The sequence below is a fragment of the Rhinatrema bivittatum genome, chromosome 9 (assembly GCF_901001135.1).
Source record: "Rhinatrema bivittatum chromosome 9, aRhiBiv1.1, whole genome shotgun sequence".
NCBI lineage: Eukaryota > Metazoa > Chordata > Amphibia > Gymnophiona > Rhinatrematidae > Rhinatrema > Rhinatrema bivittatum.
In genome coordinates this window covers 15,665,300-15,692,801 of record NC_042623.1, presented here as the reverse complement: position 1 = coordinate 15,692,801, position 27,502 = coordinate 15,665,300, and the positions used below count along the sequence as shown (strand labels likewise).

Genomic DNA, 27,502 nt, shown 5'->3' with positions numbered 1-27,502 from the left:
ATTTTATATTAAAATGAGGTGCCGTGGTAAAAAGGATGCGCTAGGGGGAAATCGTGCGACCCTAGCATCCACTCTGCATCGGGTGCCCAGGAAAGGTGGCTGCCAGCGGCTTAGGAAACGGATGCTCGATATGTGCGGCCGTTTTCTTCCGCTACCAGCACAATATACACAGCCCGGACGGTGCACATTGGGTGCCCAGAAATTTTTTTTTTTTTTTTTTTGCAAACCGTTTTTTAAAAAATGAATCCACTTTCTGTAGTCCCTCCTGCCTAGTATCGTGACGACAGTAGGAGGGACCACAGAAAGCAGGAATCTGGGGTCTTTACAATGCGCCCTTGAGCATGGCCGACCTTTACGCCAGCCCCAGGCAAGGGCGCATTGACCGCACAGGAAATGTTTTCATTGCGGGGATTAGCTAATAGCCTCATCTACATGTATTTTACATATGATGAGCGCTGTTAGCTACACGCTCGATTGGATACACGTTTTGGACATGCTAACCCCCATTTTGCATCGGGGGTTATGGACGTGCGTCCAGTCTGGTGTTGAGCCGTGCACTGGCCTGAGAGTGCCTCTTCTTTCCTTTGTTCTGTCTGCTCCAGCCTCAGTGTTATCCCCTTCTCCTCCTGTTCTCTACAGGCTGCTTGCCAGGGGAGGAAATGGAGCATGAAGCAGAGAGCGAGCTGAGACTGAAGGCAGGTACCCTGTAGCTTGCTTTCAGGCCGATTCAGAAAACGCACGGGAGAGCTGGCGAGCGCCCGCTCTCCCGGCACGCGATTCAGGAGGGTGGCCTATGCAAATTAGGGCCCGCGGTAAAAGGAGGCGCTAGGGACGCTAGCGCATCCCTAGCGCCTCCTTTTTGACAGGAGCGGCGGCTGTCAGCGGGTTTGACAGCCGACACTCAATTTTGCTGGCATCGGTTCTCAAACCCACTGACAGCCACGGGTTCGGAAAACGGATGCCGGCATAATTGAGCGTCCGTCTTCTGACCCGTGGGCCGATTTTTAAATTTTTTTTTTAAATTTTTACTTTTGGGGCCTCAGACTTAATATCGCCATGATATTAAGTCGGAGGGTGCACAGAAAAGCAGTTTTTACTGCTTTTCTGTGCACTTCCCCGGCGCTGGCAGAAATTAACGCCAGCCTTTGGGTAGGCATTAATTCCTTAAAGTAAAATGTGCGGCTTGACTGCACATTTTATTTTCTGTATCGCGTGGGAATAACTAATAGGGCCATCAACATGCATTTTCATGTTGCAGGTGTTATTAGTTTCAGGGGGGTTGGACACGCATTTTTGACGCGCTATTACCCCTTACTGAATAAGGGGTAAAGCTAGCGCATTGAAAACGCACGTCCAAATGTGGGTTACTCTATCGGCCTGTTTGAAATCAATTGAAGTAGGAGGTGGGGGAGCTTCAGGCTTGTTGACTATGCAGCAGATTGCCAATTATGCAGCAACAGGCTAATTATGTGGTTTCTCCCACAGCTGAAGAATTACAGGAGCCTGGGGGGCATTGCTCATACTCTGTCTGCCTTTATGTCTTGACTTCCAGGTTGGCTTTCTAATTAGAATTATTCTTAGTTACTGCGCAGTGAAAAATGGGCAATGCTATTCAGAATTTGTTTTCCTTGCTCATGACAACATCAGACATGAACAAGTTCATTATCTAATGAATTTTTAGGCACAAAGAACACAAGGCATGGTTCACAAGTGGGATAACCAGTGACAGATAAGTGACAAATTCTAAAGAAGAAAGTACACAGGTCAGGGACACACATAGTGTAGCACACAGGTCAAGGCATTTCACAGTTACCAACCCCTTCATCGGTGCAGCTGCGTCCTCATCCTCTTGGATCCGGCGCATCATGCCACAGTTCTCCAGTGACAACTTCTCAAGTAGCTGGTAGTCAACATCATTTCCAATTCCAATGGTGAAGAGGCAGATTTTCTCTCGCAATGCATCCTTTGTATTGCTGACAATGCTTAAGGAGTTCGTCACCCCTACTGTGGGCCGGCCATCTGTCAGAAAGATAATCAGGGACACGCTCCTCTCATGCCTGCCGTTCTCTGTAATGTAGTCATTCAGTAACTTTGCACTGATCTGGAGACCCCCGTTGATATTAGTACCTGGGGAAAAAGCAACATGCAAAAACACTGAACTGGAAGAATGTTGACATTATAAATGTCATTAAGCAGCAAATCTTAATGACAGTAGCAATGCTTCTTAGTATTGACTTTGGTATCTAATGCACACTACATCCACATTAATGCATATTATGAGAAACGCACACATAAGCATTACCGCTAATGCAAAAGAAATGTAAAACAGCTCATTAATATTCAAATCTCACAGCAAATAGCATTAAGTAACACAATTTGCAGGAATTCAAAAAATTAGCTGAACCAAAGAGGTGAGCTAATGCTCCTGGTGTCTCGGGCCCGAGTCAGGTGAAGAAGGCCTGCTTATGGTCCACTGTCCCCTCTCCCCCCATCCTCACCCACAGCAAGTGCGTTGCAAAGGAAAGCATCAGGTCAGCTGGTAGGACAGGAATGAATGGAGATCACTACTGCCCAGAGGGTCTACAAAGCCTTTCAGATGCAGAAGGTGCTGGTGTGGAGGCTCCGCTAGTAAGCTCTCAGAGTGTGTGTGTGTGTGTGTGTGTATGTGGAGGGGGGCCTTCATGCCCTGTGTAAAGGGGAATTATTGCTTGGGGGAGGATTATATACTCTGGGGTAGAAGGACTTCCATTTTGGGCTGTCAGTGGCCCTTTAATAAGAGAATGAGTGGTGATGCTGGGGGTGGTGGGAGGGTGGCTAGCATTACTGCAGCCACTAACGTTAACCTGTTACTGGAGGCAGGAATAAAGATGCATTACTGGCTTAACTTGGGATTTACTAAATGATTAATGCCATTTAGTAAATACCACATTAATGTTGGCTCACTAATGCACTAATTTAATGCCCTTTAATAAATAGGCCCTTAAGTGCATTATATTCAAACCGAATCTCAAGGTGCTTCTCAGTCTTAGCACAATATTGCTATTAGTCGCATCTTCTGGATGAATGAAATATAGGGAAATCTAGTAATTTTGCAAAATGTCACACATACTGAAAGCAGAAACTGAGTATTGTGCTAGAGACACAAACAGTTAAAGAAAACCAACAGAATAGTTGGGTAGAAAGGTAGAAAAATATTAGGGTAATGAGTGTTTCAAACACTGAGCTTTCAGCAAAAAACATGCACCTTAAAACGTTTCTTAGCCTAGTAAAAATACCATCTCTACACAAGCATTATTTCTTTTGCCAGAGAACAGCCATTCCCAAATGTATGCTGCAAGTCCCACATAATGCGATGATTTTGCAAAATTCCTGAACTGCATAAATGGCTGAATATCTAGTTAGAAACAACCTATATGATTTACATAAAGTTCCATTTGACTTTATTCCAAGGCAATTTAGATCTGTACACAATTTTTTTTGTATCAGTACACAAAGTGGCCAAGGGTGCAGTGCAACCTGCAGTATTTATCCATGCACAAGGGGTCCAAGGATCCAGTTTACAACCATGATCTCATGATCTGAGGAATCACCATACAACAACAAAGAAAGTGGCTAGAACGCCGGTATCCATAGAGTAACCAAGCTACACAGGGACACAGTTCATATCCACCCACATTACCTCAGAGCATACCGCACATCAAAGTATTAACTGCCCCAGTGTATACTGCAGATCTGCACTCTTGGAGCCCAGTGGTCCATATGCAAACAGGCTAATTGAAAAATGAGCACGCATGTGCCCATCCATGCACATGTGCAAGTGGAGATACGCTGGAATTCTAAATCATGCATGTGCATTTTAAAATACACCTACCGCATGTAAGTATACTCCTAATTTTAAGAGGTTACTTGAGCAAACCTACCGCGCGCATCTTCCATAGAACGTTGCTGGCTTTTACACCTGTACGTAAGCAGTTTTTGGGACATTCCCAGTATTTCCATTAGTCCACCAGTTTGCCCAGTCAATCTCAAGATCTTCCAGACTCCTCTGGTTCTTCATGTTACTTGCCCCCATTTGACCCGGATCCTTCACCCTATGGTGTAAACCCTAAAACACGAGACCTACAGATTTGCTCCTCATCAGGAGCAGCAGTAAAGTTACATGGCTAACAAGTCGACATGAAGCTACCCACATAAGTGTTGGCCCCTCCCGGGAACGCCCATGTCCCGTCCTTTTTCTGCCCTCTTATTTGTGGTATTTGCATAGGTATGAACACGCTAAAGTCATGGCTTTTCTAAATCTGTGGTGCTCACGCGCAGCCCACATATGCTTAGCGTCTTCAGCTTAGCCTGCTGGAGAGGCACGTGCAGCTGAGGGCAAGTGAGAGGCCAACGAAGATCGCAGGGTGCAAGATCTGCCTTGCATACCGCAAAGATGGGCGCTGCCGCTTTGGCAGTAGCTGCAAGTTTGCCCATGATGTGCCCGTATACATGCGTATGTGGGCTGCTCACGCGCAGCCCACATACGCACATATACGGGCATTCTTGCGTGAGCAACGCTATTATAAATTTATTTATTTATTTAGGATTTTTATATACCGACCTTCTCAATACAAGTATCAAATCAGGTCGGTTTCCATAGAACAAAACTGTCGCGGTTAAGGCGTTACAATAAACAGAGTTTCTGAACATAAGAACATAAATAAATATTACGTAGACAACAATAACTCGTCAAAATAACGTGAATAAATATAGGAAATGGCTAAAAAAGGGTAGTGTAACTTGGGATATACAGTTAACAGAAAACTGTGTTGATGGGCAAAAACATGAGTAATGCATGAGCTCAAAGAACTAATGCATCAACAAAAGAGTATTTTCAAAACAAGTGGGCTGTCCAGATCAGGCGTGATTGGGCCTAGAGGGGGAATGGACGGTTGATCCCGAAGTGCACACAGGGTGAAAATCTGATTCATGAGGTGTTCCAGGCCTGCACACAGCCATGCACAAAGTATGCAGCAGAAGGATGCAGAATGATGCAATTCGCAACATGTACGGATCACCGTAGGCTACTGTGCCAAAGAACATGTATGTAAGGGAAGCGTGCACCCGGCCACACAGACAGGGCTAATGGAAAATAAACACAAACATTAGTGGGTGTTCATTTCTAATATTCCGCAAATTTCCTAAATTAGTTCAATGCGGAATACATAATACATTTATAAGAAAACATGCAGAACTGAAATGCAAAACAGTTCAATGACAGTCAAGACTTGGAGGATAGAGTTCATTTTCTGCAATGCATGGGCAGTCTTGCTCCTGGTGTGTGAGCACCATGCCTGCTCACCGTGGGAAACAAAGCCAGCATCAAAATTTAGAAAGCAACCATTGTAGGGCAAAAATCCAGCTTCTAGTTTTAGCACTATTAAGTCTTGATAATTTGTGCCCACCTGTCCAAACCTCACCTGCATGTTGAAGGGTTAAGGGGTGTAAAGGTTAAATCATATTAATCATACCTTGGAACTTTCCAGGTTTAACATGGAACCTTGGGGATTTCAATGAAATCTTCGGGACTCCAGAGCCAGGAGCACCTGGGAAATCTCCACCAATCCCTTGGGATGGGGGAAAAAACAACAGGAGGGCAAGGGCTGGATTTGAGAGCAGAGCAGCTCTTCATTTCTCTGCTCTGTCCACTCCAATCTCACTCTCCCGTTCACTTCTTTGCAGGATAGGGAAAGGAGAGGCTGGATTAGGGAGCAGAGTGGTTGCTCTGTCTGCACCAGTCTCAGCCTCACCCCCTCCCCTCCTGCTCCCTGCTTGTTGCCTGGCAGGTGAGAGGCTGGAGGAGGAAGCAGAGGGCTGTTCTCTGAGTGAGGTTGCTTGCCAGCCCTGTATGCCCATAGTAGCAAAGGGGAAAATGCAGGGATCAGAGATGGGGGACAAAGGAAGTGCAGAGCATGCTAGGGTTGGTCTTAGGGATGGGGGAAAGTGTTACGGGTCATCTCTGGAGGAGAGGAAGATAGAAAGGAAATGTGTGTGTGTGAGAAAGATCGTTGGGATGGGGGGGGGGAGAGGGAAGTGGAAGAGAGAGAGAGAGCGCTCCTCCCCCAGTTCCCCTAAATCTACACCACAACTCAAACTTTCCCAGGTCCAGTGTTAATTTAGGACCTGGTTTACTAAGCTTTTCCCCCCCAGACACACAGAATAGGAAATAAGCCTTAGAAAATCAGGCTCTTAATTTGCTGCTCAAATTAAAACAAAAATCAACCTTTTTTCACCACCTTTTTACTTTATCTAGGGAAAGAAGAATTATAGTATGAAAATATATTATCTGATTAATATTTTTATCTCTTCCTTGTTGTCCATGCAGGTGCAGGTTGGTTTAGGCCTGATCCTGGAATAATTAACCTAATCTATAGCTAAACTTTCCATACATTCTGAATAGACACTGCATGAATAACCACTGAAATGCTCATAAGGGTAAAGAACACACTTCCTGTTGGAAAATCCTAAACCCTCCCTTCCTGTCCAACTCAAAATAAGCGGAAGAGCAGGATGCACATTCTAACTACCAGAAGTGTCCAAGGGTGCACTTCAAAGCCGTGCACGCAACGCCCATGGATCACACTGCCAACCCAGGCCCAGAAGGTACATTGAAAACCTGGGCCCAGAGGAGCCAGGGACTCGCTGCAGATTCACACACAGAATGGCAATAAGCAATTTAATGTTTGAAATTTTAGCCTCCAGCATTATTCTAATTCAGATACAGGAAGTTCACTATAAATCCAGTCGCAGAGTTCTCATGGGTCTATTCAAATCAAGGTGGATGTAGGGCCATGGGGGACACACTGCAACTCCATGCATGCAAGCCAATCTAGACATATAGGGGCCGTATTGAGTGCCCTAACATGCACACAGCCACATCCCCTGGGTGCCCGAGGCAGTATATAAATGAGAGGCGAATCGGGGCAACATAAAAAAAGGGGGTGCTAAGGCAGAGTTGTGCGATTCTGGCGGTCAAACGTTTATTGCTACAGGTGCTCAATACGAGCGTCCCTTGTGATCTTGCTTCTTTTGGTTATTTTGCTGAGGTGCTGAGTTCAATGCTGAAGTTTATTATATCAGGCGCCCATTGCTACGGACGTCTAAATTGTGTGGTCATAAGAAAGATGCACTTCCTTTTCATCAAATCAACATACATAGATTTTTCTCCACCACAAGCAGTAAATTTAAGAGTCAGGATGATACTAAGGAGGAGGACACATTTATCACAACACAGAGGACGTTATTTAATGTTTCTCATGAGGCCTTGACTGCAAGTTAAATTCCCCGCATTAAAAAATGTGCATTGAATGCCCAGCCTATGGGCATGCTTTCCTGCATCGGAGGGTAATAGCGAATGTCTTCATGTACATGGAATTTACATGTGTTGGACGCTATCGGGTTCGCATTTGATGGGGGCGTGTGTTTTCAACCCACAAATCTCCTTACTGCATCGGGCGCTATCCTTGTACACCCAAAACGCGCGCCCAACCGCAGGTAAACCCGTGCGCTAGCTGGGCGCCCCTTATTGCATCGGCCCCAGAATCCCTATGCATCTAGAGCAATCCATGCCCAGAATGCCACTGTAGACCCGGGCCCAGAGTCCTCGTACCCATAGTGCCCATGAATATATGTAAATGAAGGCACATTACCTCGGCCCGCACAATACTTTATATCCTAGAACAGAGGACCCAGCATACACTTCATATCCACGTGTAGGGTGTGAATGCAGGAGTAGTGTTGGTGAACATTCCATATCCCGGAGAATGTTAGAATATGAACAATTCAACATTTTCCTATGGTTTCCCTCTTAAAAATTCCCCAAGGAATGAGCCTATGCAAAGAAGAGTCAGCAAACAGGCTGTGTTTACATGGAGTAACATAACAACGCCACCATTTCATTCAGAGTGGGAAATTAAGCCGTCTCCTGCTTCCTCTCACCGCATCTCACTCTCGTGTACCTTTGCACAGGGCAAATCAGTGCACATGGTGAACAAGGATACACCAGAGGTCTGTGTGCGGCCATCCCCTGTTCCAATTACAGGGGGAGTGGGTGCTATTTAAGAGATCATGAAGGCATTGAATCAGGCCCTCGACAGTCAGGAACCCAAAGTCACTGCAAACCGTTCCCATTAGCTTGCATTTATTTGAGGTGGACTTAGTAGGATGAGAAAATACAGTTTATTTACAGTCCATGTTGCTGTGAGTGGTGAAGTCTCCTCTCTCCCTGCTACTCTGTGTTAAAAGCTGCAGACTTCCCACAGCATTTAGTTAAGGTTTTGGGCCGCAGAGCCCAGGACACAGGGGATATCCTTTGGTTTTGGGGGAGAAAAGATTCCACGGATGTGCAGCCCAGGTAATGAGATCCAGAAGTGTGTTGTGCCCCTCCCACTGGAGCGTGACCAAAGAAAGATCAGGGATGCCAAGGCCCAGATGGCGTCTTTTCACAGACCCCATGGCAGTGTGGCCCAAGGTCCTGGTGAGACTGATGCAATGGGTTACACACAGCCTGTTCTGGTGCACATCCTGTCGATTAGGCCTGAATCTGGTTAGAGGGCTTTGCACAGGAAATGGGGTTGTTCCGCATCCCCATTGTGTCTCCGAATTCCTCTGGCATCCTCGGTCTGAGAAGACAGACCAGTATTCTCTATCTCTGCAGCTCTCTCTACTGCTCTCCTTGAGTACACCGCCTCGAGATCGCTTCTCATCTCGCCACGACTCAGGGATCCTATCATCTGAATAAGTATAAAGGTGAGTGGCCTCGCACAGGCACAGACTGACACGTTACATTCCTGCCCAGAGAATTACATGCACCAGGGTACAGGCAACAGGTAAGCTTCTAGCTTGTTGCTGGACAGCTCTCAAACAACAGGGCCCCCTCGCTTTGATTAAAATACCTTTCCAATGGGCTGTGAACAGGCTCCAGCAGACTCACTGCACAGGAACGTGGCTATACCTTTAGTAATTATTAAGCTGGGCAAATCCAGCCACCACTTTCTAACGCAACAAATACCGAGGACACACTCAGGTCTTCCTGTTTTGCTTTCTTTCCTTTGAAACTTTTCCTTTTCATGAATTTGCAGGGTTGCTGGGCAACAGAACAGTTTCACTAGAAGTGCTATGTTACTTTTTATTACCTTTTTGTATCAAGGTTAATTTATGCTGACAGATGTGGTCGCTGTTTTCCCAAGAAGGATATTGAAAATGATTCTGTCAGCAAGCACTGTATAAGTACATAAGATTTCCCATACTGAGTAAGACCAAAGGTTCATCAAGCCCAGCATCCTGTTTCCAACAGTGGCCAATCCAGGTCACAAGTACCTGGCAGGATCCCAAGGGGTAGAAAGATTCCAAGCTGCTTATCCCACGGATAAGAAGTGAATTTCTGCAACTCCATCTTAATAACGGTTTATGGACTTTTCCTCCAGGAACTTGTCCAAACCATTTTTAATTGCAGCTACACTCCAGCTTTCACCACATCCTCTGGCAACGAATTCCAGAGCTTAATTATGCATTGAGTAAAAAAAATATTTTCTCTTAGTTTTAAATATATCACCTAATAACTTCATTGTAAGTCCCCTAGTCTTTGTACTTTTTGAAAGAGTAAACAACCAATTAATGTTTACTTGTCCCACTCCACTTGTAATTGTATAGACCTCTATATCTGCCCTCAGTCGTTTCTTCTCCAAGCTGAAGAGTCCTAACCTCTTTAGCCTTTCCTCATAGGGGAATTGTTCCATCTTTATCATTTTGGTTGCCCTTTTATATATCTTTTCTAATTCTGCTATATCTTTCTTGAGATGTGGTGACCAGACCTGCACACAATACTCAAGATGAGGTCTCACCATGGAGCGATACAGAGGCATTATGATATTCTCTGTTTTATTCTCCATTCCTTTCCTAATAATCCCGAGCATTGTATTTGCTTTCTTGGCTGCTGCTGCTGCACACTGAGCAGAACATTTCAACGTATTTTCAATGGTGAAACCTAGATCCTTTTCCTGAGTGGTGACTCCTAATGTGAAACTTTGCATTGTGTAGCTATAATTTGGGTTACTCTTCCCTAAGTGCTTCCTTTTGCATTTGGCCACATTAAAATTCATTTGCCATTTGTATGCTCAGTCTCCCAGTTTTTCAAGGTCTCTTGCAATTTCTCACAATCCTCTTGTAATTTAATAACTTTGAATAAATTTACCAGTTGGCCCTACTCTTTGTTTTCTGTCTTTTAACCAGTTGGGAATCCACAATAGGACACTGCCCCCTATCCCATGACTTTTTAATTTCCTACGAAGTCTCTCATGAGGGACTTTGTCAAATGCTTTCTGGAAATCCAGATACACTATAACAACTGGCTCACCTTTATCTACATCTTTATTTACACCTCAAAAAAATGTAGCAAATTGATGAGGTGAGACTTCCCTTGGCTAAATCCATGTTGGCTTTGTCCCATTATCTATGCTTATTTATATGTACAGTAATTTTGTTCTTTATGATAGTTTCCACCATTTTGCCTGGCATAGACATCAAACTAACTGGTCTGTAGTTTCCTGGATCACCCCTTGATCCCTTTTTTAAAAAAATTGGCATTACATTGGCAACCCTCCAGTCTTCAAGTGCCATAGACGATGTTACTGATAGTTTACAAATTACTAATAGCAGGTCCACAATTTCATTTTTTATTTTTTTCAGCACTCTGGGCTATACACCATCTGGTCCAGGTGATGTGTTACTCTTTAGTTTGTCAATTTGCCCTTGTACATCTTCCAGTTACACAGATTTGATTCAGGTCTGCTGATTTATCACCTTTGAATATCATGTCTGGCACGGGTGTCTCTCTTACATCTTCATCAGTGAAGACGGAAGCAAAGAATTGATTTAGTCTCTCTGCTATGGCTTTGACATCCCTAAGTGCCCCTTTTACCCCTTGATTATCTAGTGGTCACAGGCTATTTACTTTGAATATACCTGAAAGAGTTTTTATTATGAGTTTTTGCTTCCATGGCAAGCTTCTTTTCAAATTCTCTCTTTGCCTTCCTAAACAATGCTTTGCATTTAATTTGCCGGTGCCTTATGCTGTTTCCTGTTTCCTTCATTTGGATGCCTTTTCCAGTTCTTGAAAGATGTTCTTTTAGCTATTATAGCCCCTCTTACCTCACCTTTTAACCATGCCAGTAGTTGTTTACTCTTCCTTCCACCTTTTCTAATCCGTGGAATACATCTGGCCTGGAACTTCAAGATGATATTTTTAAACAATGTCATGCCTGTTGTAAGATCTTAACTTTTGCAGTTGCTCCTTTCAGTTTTTCCCTAATCATTTTCCTCATTTTATCATAGTCACCCTTCTGAAAGATAAGTTTGAGGTAAGGAGAGGGAGTGACCCCACTAGTGGTCAGGGTGACAGGCTGGGACTACGAGCCTTGAATTCTGCCCCGACCCTTGCTGTGACCTTGGTCAAGTCATTGTAAATTGTCTCCCATTTCTGCAAGCCGAGCGATGGATTTTCAGATATCAAGCACATGCTTGCCCCTCTCCTCGCAGCTCCTTCCCTTGCTGTGGTCAGCTACATATTTGGCAGTAGAAGGAGAGTTTCCATGCTTCAGATGATAAGAGGTAGCTTTAAGCAGGGTTCAGTTTTGCTCCAAAGAATCTATAAATTTTAAGTTCTGATTTCTTTCAAAAAGTATTTTCTGCTTTGAGTGCTCAGCAATTAACACCTGCTCTAGGCAGGCGTTAATTTGTGAGTGTGAAAATGAGTGCATTTGCATGTTTTGAGCACTGTTAGATACACTCTGTGTTGGAAGTGCATTGTAGAGACGCTAATCCCCTTATTGCATAGCAGGATTAGTAGCGCCTACACAACCCGCGTCCAACTGTGGGTTAAACAGTGCTCGGCTGAGCGCACTGTATTGCATCAGCCCCTATGTGTCTGTGTAGGGTGGTGCAGTGGTATTAGGTACTAGGGATGTGAATTGTTTTAGGACGATTAAAATTATCGTCCGATAATTTTAATATCGTCTTAAACCGTTATGGAACACAATACAATACAGATTCTAACGATTTATCGTTATAAATCGTTAGAATCGTGAGCCGGCACACTAAAACCCCCCTAAAACCCACCCCCGACCCTTTAAATTAAATCCCCCACCCTCCCGAACCCCCCCCCAAATAACTTAAATAACCTGCGGGTCCAGCGCGGTCCGGAACGGCAGCGGTCCGGAACGGGCTCCTGCTCCTGAATCTTGTCGTCTTCAGCCGGCGCCATTTTCCAAAATGGCGCCGAAAAATGGCGGCGGCCATAGACGAAAAAGATTGGACGGCAGGAGGTCCTTCCGGACCCCCGCTGGACTTTTGGCAAGTCTCGTGGGGGTCAGGAGGCCCCCACAAGCTGGCCAAAAGTTCCTGGAGGTCCAGCGGGGGTCAGGGAGCGATTTCCCGCCGCGAATCGTTTCGTACGGAAAATGGCGCCGGCAGGAGATCGACTGCAGGAGGTCGTTCAGCGAGGGTTCCGGCGCCTCGCTGAACGACCTCCTGCAGTCGATCTCCTGCCGGCGCCATTTTCCGTACGGAAAATGGCGCCGGCCATACGCGTATGGCCGGCGCCATTTTCCGTACGAAAACGATTCGCGGCGGGAAATCGCTCCCTGACCCCCGCTGGACCTCCAGGAACTTTTGGCCAGCTTGTGGGGGGCCTCCTGACCCCCACGAGACTTGCCAAAAGTCCAGCGGGGGTCCGGAAGGACCTCCTGCCGTCCAATCTTTTTCGTCTATGGCTGCCGCCATTTTTCGGCGCCATTTTGGAAAATGGCGCCGGCTGAAGACGACAAGATTCAGGAGCAGGAGCCCGTTCCGGACCGCTGCCGTTCCGGACCGCCGCTGGACCCGCAGGTTATTTAAGTTATTTGGGGGGGGGTTCGGGAGGGTGGGGGATTTAATTTAAAGGGTCGGGGGTGGGTTTTTGGGGGGTTTTAATGTGCCGGTTTTTCGATTTTTAACGATTTTTCACGATATTTTACCCCCCCAAACGGCAACAATACGATTCCCTCCCCCTCCCAGCCGAAATCGATCGTTAAGACGATCGAGGACACGATTCACATCCCTATTAGGTACCCTAGGCAAACCTTCAGCTTTGAGCCACCCCTAATTAACTTTCAGGATCTTAAGGCTCCAACCGCCTCCCCAAGGTTTTGATAACTGAATCCAACAATTATGATCACTCCACTACCACCCCTCCCAGAACAATCCTGTAAAAACACATAATTGGACATCAGATTTTTAAATATTAAAATTAGTTTTGTGTGTGTATATACAGTATACATAATGGGGGGTCATTTTCAAAAGGATTGACATGCTTAAAACTGGGTTTTACATGAGTAAATGTACGTTATGCATGAAATCGGGCTTTTGAAAATTGCTGCAATATATGCCATTGAATTGTCCATAGGATATTCAAGTGTAAGTGCACTTTTAGTACACAGCTTTTGAAAATTGCTACGATAGTAAGTTACATTTACACACGTAACCCCTTAGAAAATTACCCCCAATATAAATATAAGCATATTTCATAAATTCTGTCACAGTGTCTGATGAATGTATCATCTGTGATTTTTGGGGAGAACTGAAACTAAAATCAAGAAGTACATCATTTTTATAAAGTAAAGAAATCCATGCCACATTGACTAAAGGTAATCTCTGAAATGGCTGGCTGCATTGAACTAGGATGTTTTCCGTTACTACCCAAACAGTACTATATCTGCTGATTAGTAAAAATACACGACCTAGTACACTAAAAATGTTATAAATTTTAAGTTTTTGTAAGACCGACCAATATAAAGACCCAATATCAAATAATAGGGGCTATCCAAGGACTGGGTCTGATTTAATCTATTTTTTAAAATTTTTCGTTGCATATAACAGAACACACGTGTATAGCGTATTAATACTGGATTTGAACTTAATGGAAACTTGTTTTAAATAGAGGGTTACTAAGTGACACGTGTGTTCTGTTATTTGCAATGAAAAATTTAAAAAAAATAGATTAAATCGTACCCATTCCTTGGATAGCCCCTATTATATGATATTGGGTCTTTACATTGGTCGGTCCTACAAAAACTTAAAATTTAAAAAAATTTAGGCCCGGATTTTAAAACGCTTATGCGCACCAGGCCTGTTTTAGAAAGGCCCGGCCATGTGTGTAAAGCCCCGGGATGCACATATGTCCCGGGGCGGTCCAGGGGGCGGGGTCAGAGCTCCCGGCACAGCGGTCAGGGGGGGTCTAGGTGAGGGCTAGAGGGCAGGAGGGGAAGGGAGGTTAGGTTAGGGGGGAGGGAACGGGGAAGGCTGAGGGTGTTGGTGCGTGCAAGTTGCACAATTGTGCACCCCCTTGTGCGAGCCAACCCCCCGATTTTATAACATGCGCGTGCATGTTCTAAAATCGCGCGTCCATGTGCATGCGCTGGGTAGCGTGCGCACACGGACGCTCACGCGTAGGTATTAAAATCTACCCCTTAGTGTACTAGGTCGTGTATTTACTAACCAGGAGATATAGTACTATTGTTTGAGTTACCTGTGGGTCTGCTGGAATCCGAGTGGTACTGGGCAGAGTTTTGAGTTCCATTACTACCCACCATACAAAAAAAAGGTCAAATTCTGTTGTCACCACAGTGATAGTGACACAAACTCCTTCCATTATCAGACACTTTAACACAAAACCCTGCAAAAAATACACTCAGAGCCTATATGGCAAAGTATGCATATCAATACAGCATTTGTTTAGATGTAACTGTAGCTGCCCTTTGGCGCCCCCAGAAGCTGTGCCTAGTTTGCTTAATGGTTATGCTGGCTTTGTTTCTGTGAGTGTGTGTGTGCATGCATGCAGTAGCATGTGTGTCTGTGTGCATATGCTTGTACATGCATGTGTCTGTATGTGTGTCTGTGTGCATGTGTACGTATGTCTATGTGTGTATGTGGTGGGCAGGGGAATTACCTCCAGTAGGTGACATATGGTAGATGAACTTCTTGGCATCCCTTATGTTATCTGGAGTAACTTGCACCAGACGATCTTGTTGCCAGACTTTGATTCGATTGGAAAAACTAATAATGTTAAAGTGGTCCACAGGCCGTAGGTCCTGAAGAATAGTGAAGAGGGCATCCTGAGTCTGGAAGAGGACAGAGTCGTTCATTTAGATCCATTCAAACATGACCAGAATCCTGGAATTAACTTTGCTGCTCTTATCAAAAACGTAGACCCTGGACTTCAAACCTCACGTGAAACAGTGTGACGCCCCGCAACCCGGTACCTGATCATAGCACACTGATGCCAAGAGGTAAGACTGCTTCCTACTGGGCCCACCACACCACTTCCCACAGCACCGCAGTATGAATCATTTATCCATGCCCTCTATTCAAAAGCAGATCAGAATATGTCAGCTGCATGCATACAGCCACTTCAGGGATGAATGGTCTGGCAGCCTGGACTGTATACAAGCATCCAAAGGAGAGAGGAGAAAAGGAACAAGCTGCTAATATTATTAATTGAATGGGCACAGAGAGGGAGTCAGAAGATTTCTGGGGACACGGCTCGGTGCTCTCACCAGCAGTTCCTGGGTGCTCTCCCATTCAGGCACTAACTAGGGCTGAGCCTCCTGAGCCGGAGATTTCTCCGAGGAGCAGGGCACCAGAAGGAATTGCTATAAATAACAATTGTACAACTACTTCATAGGGATGTGCAGAGAAATAAATGGGCTTTGTTTTGTTATGGGGACGGGGATTCAAGTTTTGATTTGTGAAATGTTAAGTTTGGGTCATGTTCTTTGCTAAACTATAAAACAACATTAAGACGGTAACTTTAAAACGAGTGCGCGGGTGCACATACATGCGTGGTTGGGTGTGCAAGCAGACATACGCCGGAATTTTAAATCATACACGTGTGATGTAAAATACACCCACTGTGCACATGTGTGCTCCTAATTTTAAGCCGTTACTCCAACTAACGCATGTCAGGCATTTTATTTAGGACTTTGTTGGCTTCAACGTGCGTGGGTGAGCAGATTTTAATACATGCTCGCGTGAAAGACATTCCCAGTTTTACTGATTAGTCCACCAGTTTGCCCAAACTCCTCTGGTTCTTCAGCCTGCACTTCCCGCAGGTTCTCCCAGGCCCATCGCCCAGTCACCAAAAGAGATAACTGCAAACTTAGTTCTCATCAGGAGCAGCAGTAAATATGCGCGGCTAACAAGCTACCACACGCTGCAGCCGCCAGATTTAAAATATAGATTCGTGTGCGTAACGGCCGGGCTCGCCCCCAACACGCCCCAACTCCGCCCCTTTTTCTTTTCCTCACGCCTACGTATATGCATGCGTAACTTGCAGTTTTAAAATATGCGTTGCTTGAGCTCGGCCCAGATACTCGCGTCTGTGGGCCTTTTAATGCAAGCAATGCTTTTAAAATTCACCCCAAAATGTTTAAAATACGCTAAAGAAAAACAATAAGGAATGCCCCCTCCCTGATGTAGAAAGAGGCAGGAGCAGTCCCCAGTCATTTGTGTCCCTCTGGCTCCTGGTTCGAAAATGGCACCAAGCAGTCCTGCTGCCGCTCTCAGGTTTGCACTATAGACATGGAGGGGTCAAGATTGAAAACGTGAAGTTTTAAGTAACTTAGCCAGTTGGAACTTATCTGGCTCAGTTAGGCTATGACACTGAATATCTGGGCATAACTGAGCGCTTAGCCGGATAAGTCTAACTGCTCTATGGCATGGCCAGGTTGGCCGTACAACTTATGCAGCTAAGTCTGAATATCACCAGTTGACCGCCGAGGTCGCACTGCTAAATCCGCCCCGACCTGCCCACTGCCCGCCCACAACGTAAGCGGCTAAGTGGTGGCCGCTGAACGTAGGCGCACAAGTCCCATTTGTCTGGCTAAAGAGCGCTGAGCCCGCTTTGAATGTTTGCCTCATACTGTTTGGTGCCACTTTCCCACCAGGGGCCTGTGATCGTCCCTTCCTCTTTCTACACTGGACGCCCTTCTCGAAGGCGTGAGCACGGTCCAGGCTGGCGTTAGGGAGGGCTCAGGAGAAGGCAGGAGAGTGTACATTTTACTTCTCTTAGGGCGTTTTCATTGAGTTCTCAGGCAAAAGTCAATGAAAAAACCCAACAAATTTCGGGGGATGTTGTTTTGTTCCATTCTGTTTCATCCTGTTTTTCATTCCATTTAAAAAGCAATGCACAACCCTACTGTTTCATAATTCACTGTCTTAAATACTTCCCATCTCTTTTGTGTCCAATATTACTGTCAGTTTTTATACATTTTCCAAATTATTTAAATTGTACCTCATCAAAAGACCTTATACAAAAAGCAGATTCATCGTCAATCAAGTTTGAAAAGTCAATTGTATCCTTCTTTCCAACTACCACATTTCCTTTGCTTGCATTCACTCCCTCGTCCCAGGGGCGTTTCCTCCAAGACCGAGCCCTTCACTCCCAGGCCACTGCAATCTCGGCTCACGTAAAACGGGTGCTCACGACGCGTGCCCAGCCACCTCTCCTGGGCGCGCGACGCATTATTTAAATGAGGGGGGTCCCGCTAAAAAGATCGCACTGGCGCGTTCACGGCATCAGGTGCCCGGGAGAAGTGGCTGTGCACCGATCAGGAAAACAGACGCTCAATTAATGGGCATCCACTCCCCTAACCTCACCACCAGCAACATTTTTTTTTTCATGCTGATTCCTGTGGTTTCTCCTACTTAGTATCAGGATGATACAAAGTAGTAGGAACCACAGAAAAGCAGTATTTGGGGGTTGTTGGGGATTTGTGGGGGTATTGTTTAGATGGTCTGAAGCACATAAGAAATGTTTTCCATGTTAAACGTGCGCATCCGGCACATGGTGATTTTTTTTTTGCCTTGGTGGTAATAGCTAACGGCTTCATCTACATGCTTTTACATGTGATGAGCGCTATTAGCTATGCAGTGGTTCGATGCACGTTTTGGATGCGCTGATCCCCCTTATTACATCAGCTGTTAGCCCAGCGCGTCCAAAACGCACGTCCAAGAGCTCGTTAGCTTGTGTGCAACACTCAGCGCAGGATATAGCACTGGCCTGTCTGTGCCTGCAGGGCTTCCACTGTTTCCCGTTCCCTCTGCCAGGCCCTGGTAATGTCACCTACACCCCTGCAGCCCTAATATAGCACCTAGGCCTCTGAAGTGAGGTGCTGGTGCTGGGGTTATTTCCTAGACTCTGTGGGGAAACCCCACCCAGAGGAAATCAATGAAAAGCAGACCTGCTGACTCGTTTCTGGAAAATTCTCATGCTACACAGCAGGAGTCCTTATTGAGCCTTTTTTTTTTGCTGCTAATTTATAGCTCTGCACAAACAGAAGTCCATATAAATTTTCAGGTGAGGCTTTTGAACTCTGACTGTGTGGGGCTACAGTTTAATAATTTCTAGCTTGCCTGCTGCTGAGTGAGTGCACTGCTTGAAAGCCTTCCATACTTGGTTTCTGCACAGTGAAACCAGACTACAAAGCTCAGTGTGCGTTCCTCCTACAAATTACGTCATCGACGATTTGGTGACACCATTAGGCAGCAGATATCCCACGGCTGGATTAGTTCAGCTCCAGTATCATATTCTAATATTCTGTGTTCTCTGTGCAGCAAGAAAGCTTTAGCCAATGAAATGAGCAGATTATAATCATCCTCATCAGATGTTTGAGGTGCTGTACAGAGATGCATAATGGAACAGTCCCCACTCCTTGCAGCTCCCAATCTAGTCCAAACAGACAGGACACGCACAATTAAGAGGCTTTGAATTAACAGAGCAAGGCCACGACTGAGGTGGTTACGGGTGCAGTTCAGTGGAGGATTTGATTAGCATCAGATGCAAGAACGCTGGTTATATAAGTGTTATTAATCAGGTTGTAAATGCTCTCCCCATTTACTAGGAATGATTGACATTTATGCCAGTTGGCAGTCACAGAGCAGTCCCATGAAGGTATCCCAAATGTGTTACTTCCCTAGTGTGACCTGCATCACTACAGGAAGCTAGTTTTATTGGCTTTGATTGAACTTCGAAGTCTCGATAGCAGAATAACTACAGAACGGCACACATGCACTATATGTGACTTCATTTTTAACTGCTGGTAGGAAGGACGCACAGCTCATGCACTCTCGGAGATCACTGATTTTATGTATTGCTCAAGCACAGGGCACTCTTAAGTAATAGAAGTGAGTGTGGCAGCCAAAGAGCAGGAGAGCGGTCTGAGAAGGGCCTTCTGTCTCCCAGTGAACAGACGCTTTGCATCGCCATGAGGGGCCGGCTGAACACAGCCCCTGCCACGCAGCTTGGGCAGGGCTGACATTTCACTCACAATCCTTCAGTTGTTGTTCAGGGTGCGAAAAGGGTAAAAAAGATTACATCACACACACTGAGGAAAAAGTCAGACGGCTGAAATGGAGACAGTGCAGTGTTATGTGGCATTCTGAGGATTCCTGCCTTTAAAATCGAATTGGCTAAACGATAAGCAGCCATTACTTCACTGGGGTGACAGGAAGCACACTCCTAACATCTTTCTCTGCTCCATACACATTCCGCTAGCATTAATCTGCAAGTGTAATGGTCTGATCCGAAACGGGATGAAACCTGTTGTGAGCATGACGGTGTGCCCAGGTTCTCATTAGTTCTGGGAGAAGAGTACTCACAACCCACAGCACTGTTCTTCCCCGCGGGAGCTGGGAACTCTGAAGCAAATGCGGGCAAATTCCAGGCCCTGGAAAAGGAAGTCCTGTCGTGTGGGCCTGTGCATGCGGGAGAGAGGAGGAGCAATCGCTGCATCAGCTAGCAAAGCGGGACGGAGAAGGAGGAGGAGGAACCATATTCGGGTCTGCCAGCATGGCCCAAGAGATGAGTAGTAGTGGAAGCACTGGTCTACAGGGCCAGGAGGCTTCTGCCACTGGTGGATTTCGGGGCGGGGAGGTGGCGAATGAGTGTGCGTGTATGTGTCAGAGAGCGAGAGTGAGTGTGGGAGAGGCAGGAGTGAGAGTCTGAGCACGTGTGCTTGTGTGAGAGTACGAGTGAGCGTGTGTGTGAAAGTGATCATCCGAGTGCATAAGACAGAAGTAGGTGTGGAAGATTGAGAGGAGGGAGAGTCTGTGAGTATGCATAGGTTTGAGTGATAGTGTGTGTATGAGAGGAGACATTTTGTGCTCCCCCTACTTGCCAATCCATGCCAATGACAGGGCAATTGGAAATGAAGTTTCCAGGAATGGCTATTGACTCCTTGGAACGCCTTGATATGGGAATTGTAGTCCTGGTTCTTAAGGAAAGAAGCATTTGGTTTCTAGAGTGTGAGGCAGTGCTCACAGAAATAAGTCCGGCTCACAGATTACAAAATAACCAAGATTAAGATGGTTTCACAGCTGGATTTATAAGAAGAATGTGTGCTAGGCAATGCTGACCTTTGAGCACCACAAATAAAGTCCCACATGAATATGTATGAGATCGGTCTATAAACAAGGGCTTTGAATAGGAGTCAGCGTTTTGCCGGCTGGCTTACGATCCTGCTACTTGAGAACACCAGTTTCCTATATTTAAGCAAACTCCTAAGGAAATCCATGGATGCAGCCTAAAGGCCTCAGACTTCAAAAGCGTGTGGCATGCATGCTGGGAAATACATAGATTTTTGGGGGAGTGGGTTGATGGGGAATCATTCATATCATTCAGTAGGACAAGAGACCTCTGACCCTGGGCCTGGTGCATACTGGCAGATCATGCACAAATGGAAAAATGCTTCTATGGCTTAATTCTGCAAATTCTGGGGGTGTGCAAACATTTCCTGCACAAGTATAAATCTCCATAGGTCAGAGCCTCATATCTTGAACTATCATTTTATGCATCTACAAGCAAAAAAACAAAACAGCCAGACAAAATGTTGTGGGTGAAATATCTCCAGATATCCAGCCCTGTTAGTGGTTTAGGAATATGCCAGAACTGAGGTACAAATGCATTCGAGCTGCGTGTGAGCAGCAGAATACCAGCATCCCACAGGGATATCCAGACTGGGAGACCACCAAAAGGGTGTCCTGGAGGTTGGCTGCAGCACCAAAGACATTCACAGCCTGATTCACTAAGGCTTTGCTCCCATTCTCTGTCCATGAGGAAGGGAAAAGCTTATTAAAGGGTCATATTGATCAGTTTATGGAACGGCAGTGTGGGCTGGTCCCTCGCTGCCTTGGATAAGACGAGCCCCAGGAGAAATAAAGGACATGGCCATGCCTTCCTCTCCTCTCTGCCCCAGGAAAACCAAGTACTGCAGCCACGGGGCCTGCCGGGAGGGAGAGGGCAGCTAAGGGAATTTGGCGATTGGCTTAGAGTGGCCAACGTTTCTGAGACCTGGATGGACACTTGAGGGGGAGGACGGGCCCCTCATTTGCATAATTGCTCCCAATGCCCTTAAACCTGGATTCATATTAAGTACCTTCCAGTTCCTGCTATTCATGTTCTTACATACACACATTCTCTCTCTCATCCAGAGACAGGCACATGAAACATAGAAACAGAAATGACGGCAGAAGAAGACCAAACGGCCCATCCAGTCTGCCCAGCAAGCTTCACACATTTTTTCTCTCATACTTATCTGTTTCTCTTAGCTCTTGGTTCTATTTACCTTCCACCCCCACCATTGAAATACCTAGCTTGATTTCCTCTTTCAAACATCCCACTTGCGCAACAAGTCCGTGATCTGGGCATCATTCTTGATGGTCACTTCACACTTAAGAAATTCATCAGTAATATACTAAAAGATGGATTCTTTAAACTTCACACCCTTAAGAAACTTAAACCTCTACTTCATCCCCCTGACTTCCGTACAGTCCTACAAACTATAATCTTTGCCAAAATCGACTATTGTAATTCCCTCCTCCTCGGACTTCCGAATAACGCCATCCACCCCCTTCAAATACTACAAAACACTACAGCCCGGATTTTGACCAACACTCACAGACACGATCATATCACACCGATCCTAAAAGATCTACATTGGCTCCCCATAGCCTTCCGCATACAATATAAGGCTCTCTCCCTCGTTCATAAGGCCTTGTACAATCCCGAAATGAATTGGTTTAATGACACCATCCGATTTCACCAATCTAATAAACCCACTAGACACATTCATCTCGCCACCATGCCCACCACCTCGCCTAAACTCTACAAATTAACCTCCACGAGAGCCCGTGCGTTATCGATCGCCGGGCCAATCCTCTGGAACACAATGCCAGTCGAACTTCGACAAGAAGAATGCTCTAAAACATTCAAGCGTAAGCTTAAGACCTGGCTCTTTACCAAAGCATACACATAAATTCTCCTTGCTCTCATCTATGTTCCCCTCATCTCTGTTCCCCCTTCGACCTGGCTTACCATTAAAGCATACACCTACCTCCCCTCTCTCCCTTTTATGTCACCCTACCCCCTCTCCTACCCCTTTTCTCCCCTCCCTCCTCCTCACCTTCACCCCTTACCCTGCACATATGTTAAATTATGTTAATCCCTATTATTGTACATATTGTATATACTTGCAATTTTTGCCTACAATAATTTTCATCTACCTTTATTCTTCTGTCACTTTCCCCTTCAATAACTCCTCTGTCACTTTTCCCTACAATAATTTATTAATCTAACTTTATTCTGCTGTCACTTCCCCCCCCCCCTTTTTTTTTCTTCTTTTACCCATTTGTAAACATGTTATTTTAATTTTAGTTTAATTCTTTATTTCCCCCACCTTTCCCTTTACTTTCTAGTTATTAAGTTTCAATGTTTTTAATTGTATTTTGGTAAACTTGTTCAATGTAAAGCGCCGTTACAGGCACTAGTTTTATGTTACGCTGTGAACCGATGTGATATCTTTGATGAATGTCGGTATATAAAACCTTTTAAATAAAAAAATAAAATAATAAATAACCGCCGCAATAAGCAAGCTACACCCATGCTTATTTGTTTTACCCAGACTATGTTATACAGTCCTTATTGGTTGTTTTTCTTCTCCCCTGCTGTTGAAGCAGGGAGCTATGCTGGAAATGCGTGATGTATCAGTCTTCTCCCATGCCGTTGAAGCAGAGAGCCATGCTGGATATGCATCGAAAGTGAAGTATCAGAAACATTTGGTTTGGGGTAGTAACCGCCGTAACAAGCCAGCTACTCCCCGCTTTGTGAGTGCGAACCCTTTTTTCTTCTCCCCTGTCGTTGAAGCAGAGAACTATGCTGTATATGCATTGAAGGTGAAGTATCAGGCTAATTTGGTTTGGGGTAGTAACCGCCGTAAAAAGCCAGCTACTCCCCTCTTTGTGAGTGTAAATCCATTTTTCCACATTTCCTCTTGCTGTTGAAGCTTAGAGCGATGTTGGAGTCACAGTAAGCATGTGTATGTTTATTGAATAAGGGTATTGTCTCCAGGCAGTAGCTGTCATTCTGGTGAGTCACCCACTCTTCATTGGCGGCCTCTTGACTTTATGGATCCACAGTGTTTATCCCACGCCCCTTTGAAGTCCTTCACAGTTCTGGTCTTCACCACATCCTCCAGAAGGACATTCCAGGCGTCCACCACCCTCTCCGTGAAGAAATACTTCCTGACATTGGTTCTGAATCTTCCTCCCTGGAGCTTCAAATCGTGACCCCTGGTTCTGCTGATTTTTTTCCTACGGAACAGGTTTGTCGTTGTCTTTGGATCATTAAAACCTTTCAAGTATCTGAAAGTCTGTATCATATCACCTCTGCTCCTCCTTTCCTCCAGGGTGTACATATTTAGATTCTTCAATCTCTCCTCGTACGTCATGCGATGAAGATCCTCCACCTTCCTGGTCGCCCTTCTCTGTACTGCTTCCATCTTGTCTTTGTCTTTTTGTAGATACGGTCTCCAGAACTGAACACAGTACTCCAGGTGAGGCCTCACCAAGGACCTGTACAAGGGAATAATCACTTCCCTTTTCTTACTCGATATTCCTCTCTCTATGCAGCCCAGCATTCTTCTGGCTTTTGCTATCGCCTTGTCGCATTGTTTCGCAGACTTCATATCATTAGACACTATCACCCCAAGGTCCCTCTCCTGCTCCGTGCACTTCAGCTTTTCCCCCCCCATCGAATACAGTTCATTCGGGTTTCCACTCCCCATATGCATGACCTTGCACTTCTTGGCATTGAAACTGAGCTGCCATATCTTCGACCACTCTTCCAGTTTCCTTAGATCCCGTCTCATTCTCTCCACTCCTTCCGGCGTGTCCACTCTGTTGCTGATCTTCATGTCATCCGCAAAAAGACAAACCTTACCTTCTATCCCGTCCGCAATGTCGCTCACAAAGATATTGAACAGGACCGGTCCCAACACCGATCCTTGCGGTACACCGCTTAAAACCGCTCTCTCTTCAGAGAAGGTTCCATTTACCATCACACATTGTCTTCTGTCCGTCAACCAATTTGCAATCCAGGTCACCACCTCGGCACTCACTCCCAAGCTTCTCGTTTTATTCACCAGTCTCCTGTGCGGAACCGTATGAAAAGCTTTGCTGAAATCCAAGTATATGATATCAAGCGCTCTTCCTCGATCCAATTCCTTGGTTACCCAGTCAAAAAAGTTAATCAGATTTGTCTGACAGGATCTTCCCCTGGTGAATCCATGTTGCCTCTGGTCCATCAATTCTCCGGACTGTAGATAGTTCACTATTCTCTCTTTCAGCAGTGACTCCATTACTTTTCCCACCACCGAAGTGAGGCTAACCGGTCTGTAGTTGCCAGCCTCCTCCCTGTTCCCACTCTCACTGACTAGTGCTCTCTTTCTCATTTAGACCTGGCCACCCCATACAAAATTCACTTGCAACTGGTGACCGAGTACAAGTCCACTGCAGCATCGATTCACACTGCACCTTTACACAGCGCCTGCAAGTGTTCCTCCATGACATCCCAGCTCCATTAATCTCACCATCCCAGTCTGCACCTCCTGCCATTGGCTGCATGGCACCATGGCTGATTGGCTGATGCATCTGCCCCTCACCCAAGGGGAGTGAAATGATTGGCAGGAATGCTTGAATGACAGGTGTCTTCCTCCTTTGGCCACTTTCATGGGGCAGGTTGGAGTCTGCCGATCATCCCCTCTCCTTCTGAATGCTGGGTTAAGCAAGGTCCCTGTAGCAGACTGGACATTACAGTGTCAGGTTACCTTTGTAATCGGGCACTGTACAATCAGTTTAAAAACCAGACTGTCTGGTCCAGAACCTGTGAGAGGCTATGGGAGGCATCTACGTGCGTCAGTAGAGGCACCAGTGGGGACTAGCTGTGATTGGCTACCGGCGCACATGGACAATTCAAGTTCCTCATATCCATGGGACGTCTCCTTCTTAAAATGGGTCCAAGCATTCCCAGTCCCATGCTGCCCGAATTTGCTGCTTGCTGCTCATTTTGCCTTAGTTTCTTACTAGTCCAGGGTGCCAGTGCAAGGGATTAAGAGGCTCTCAAAAGCATAAGCGTCATCATCCAAGAGTGTGGGGGTCGGTGGAGGAGCAGTGCATGTGCCCTGGAGCCAGGTGGTAGAGGCCATGCTACGTCTGCAGTGAGATACCCCTTGGATGGTTCACCAAGCAGCAGTGCAGTAGTTAGGGGCTTGGTGATTTTGCTTTTGCTAGAGACAGTGGTGTGATTACTGGGCCAGCATGTAAGAAGATAATTTTAGGCAGCTAGCTAGACCCCCAGAAGGCTTTGTACCATGAATAGAGAGCTATGGATCAGACAGGCCTCAATGTTTGATGAGTATGGATCAATATATTGCATATAATTTAAGTACAAAGTTTGTTCCCTTCATCCCTGAGACTTCCTGGCACCAATGAGCAGACAAAATGTTAGGATAATATTGTTTGATGTAAACCGGTACAATAAGACTTGTCTTGAATATCGGTATAGTAAAAATTAGTAAATAAATAAATAACATCCGGTGTCTCTGGGGACATCAAACAGTAAGACATTTGGTATCTTTTAACAACTGGGAAGATCAAATGTCAAAGACTAATAGTGATACCAATGAGCTGATAATTATTTAAGACATTTGCTGTCTTTTAACAAATGGTGAGATCAAAAAGCTAGTATTGAAATACCTTCCTGAATAAAGTGCAAATTGAAACACCTAACTTGCAGAGGGATATATAAGGCATTGCATTTACTTATTTTAGTTGGATGATCTGAAATGAACAAAGAGGGAGCAGCTGGTTCTTTTTAAGACCCCAAGCTCGAGCATCTTCCAGGTTTCCAAGAACACCTGGTTTGTATAGAGGGAAGACGTATTAGGGAGGTGTTCTTTGTTATCTTTTGATTAATATTCTATCTTTATTTCTTTCTGTTTCCTATTTACCTGTATTGATTTATGTACAGCTTACTGTGATACTGTGTTCAATCCAGCACTAGTCAGTGAGAGTTCAGAGGGGCCCCTGTGTCTTCGACCTGCATTGTCGTTCCACAGGCCGCGATAGGAGGTTTGGGGGTGGGTCAGGTTGTGAGGAGTAGTGGAGGGGCAGGAGTTCCCCTGTCCGGTGCTGTGGCTGGCTACAGCAGACATCCTGGAGGGTTAAGCAGGACTTGGGAGTCTCCAGATGAGTTGGAGGGACCTTCCCATTCTTTGGCGCTCCTGAAACCATAGGTGGATCTTCTGGGATATACCTTGCCCCTCCCCTGCTGTGGTCTTTGCCTGATTCTGTGGTGGGGACGATGGGTATGGAGTTTGGGCAGTTACCTGGGGTGTCAGGTCGGTGGGCTCTGGGTGTAGGCTCCTATACAGTGGAGCTGGGTCTCCCCCTCAGTCCATCAGTGGGACTTAGCAGTGGTCTGCCTTCAGACCAGTATGCACTCCCACTGTGCTGGGGTTTTATATGGGTGCCAAGCCATCTTATGGCCTCAGCTTTTTTCCATGGCTTTAGAGGTGGTCACTGGCTCCATTTCAGTTTGTTTCCATAAGTGTTGTTTCCTCATTGCAATTTCCCCAATCCAGTGTGAGAGCAGCGACGCCAGGCCCAGCATGACCAGGTGTGCATACCATGCATTTGCTTGGTGCGGTACACCCGAGGGGAGGTTGGAGGGCTAGCGGCAACAGGAGAGGCCGTGGGGGCCACCAGCGGAGCTTTAACCTGCCGGTGGCTGAAGAAGGAGAGAGGCCACAGGCCATCAGCAGAGATCAACTTCTGCTCCCTCCCCAAGTAGGAAGGCCAGTGGGCCATGGTGGAGCTCATCCCACCACAGCCTGAAGACTACAGGAGACACATGGGACCATGGTGGAGCTCATCCCATCATGGCCCGAGGACAACAGAAGGCCCTGTAGGTATGTGTGTGTGTGAGTGAAAGCCTGTGTGTGTCTGTGGGAGCATGTGTGTATGTCTCTATGTGAGTGCATCTGTGTGTGTCTGTATGTGTTGTGTTATCAGATTTGTTGTGATAATTCACCTTCTCCTA

The 27,502-nt window shown here is 45.8% G+C and overlaps 1 protein-coding gene across 1 annotated transcript in view; it reads right to left on the bottom strand.

The window, feature by feature from the left end:
• ITIH5 (inter-alpha-trypsin inhibitor heavy chain 5) overlaps window positions 1-27,502 on the bottom strand; it is a 122,087-nt gene that overhangs the window by 27,947 nt on the left and 66,638 nt on the right. Inside the window, exons 9-10 of the mRNA XM_029615681.1 lie at window positions 15,020-15,191; window positions 1,818-2,127 (exon numbers count right to left, since the gene is read on the bottom strand). Coding sequence (XP_029471541.1) covers window positions 1,818-2,127; window positions 15,020-15,191 — 482 coding nt within the window. The remainder of the gene's footprint in view (window positions 1-1,817; window positions 2,128-15,019; window positions 15,192-27,502) is intronic.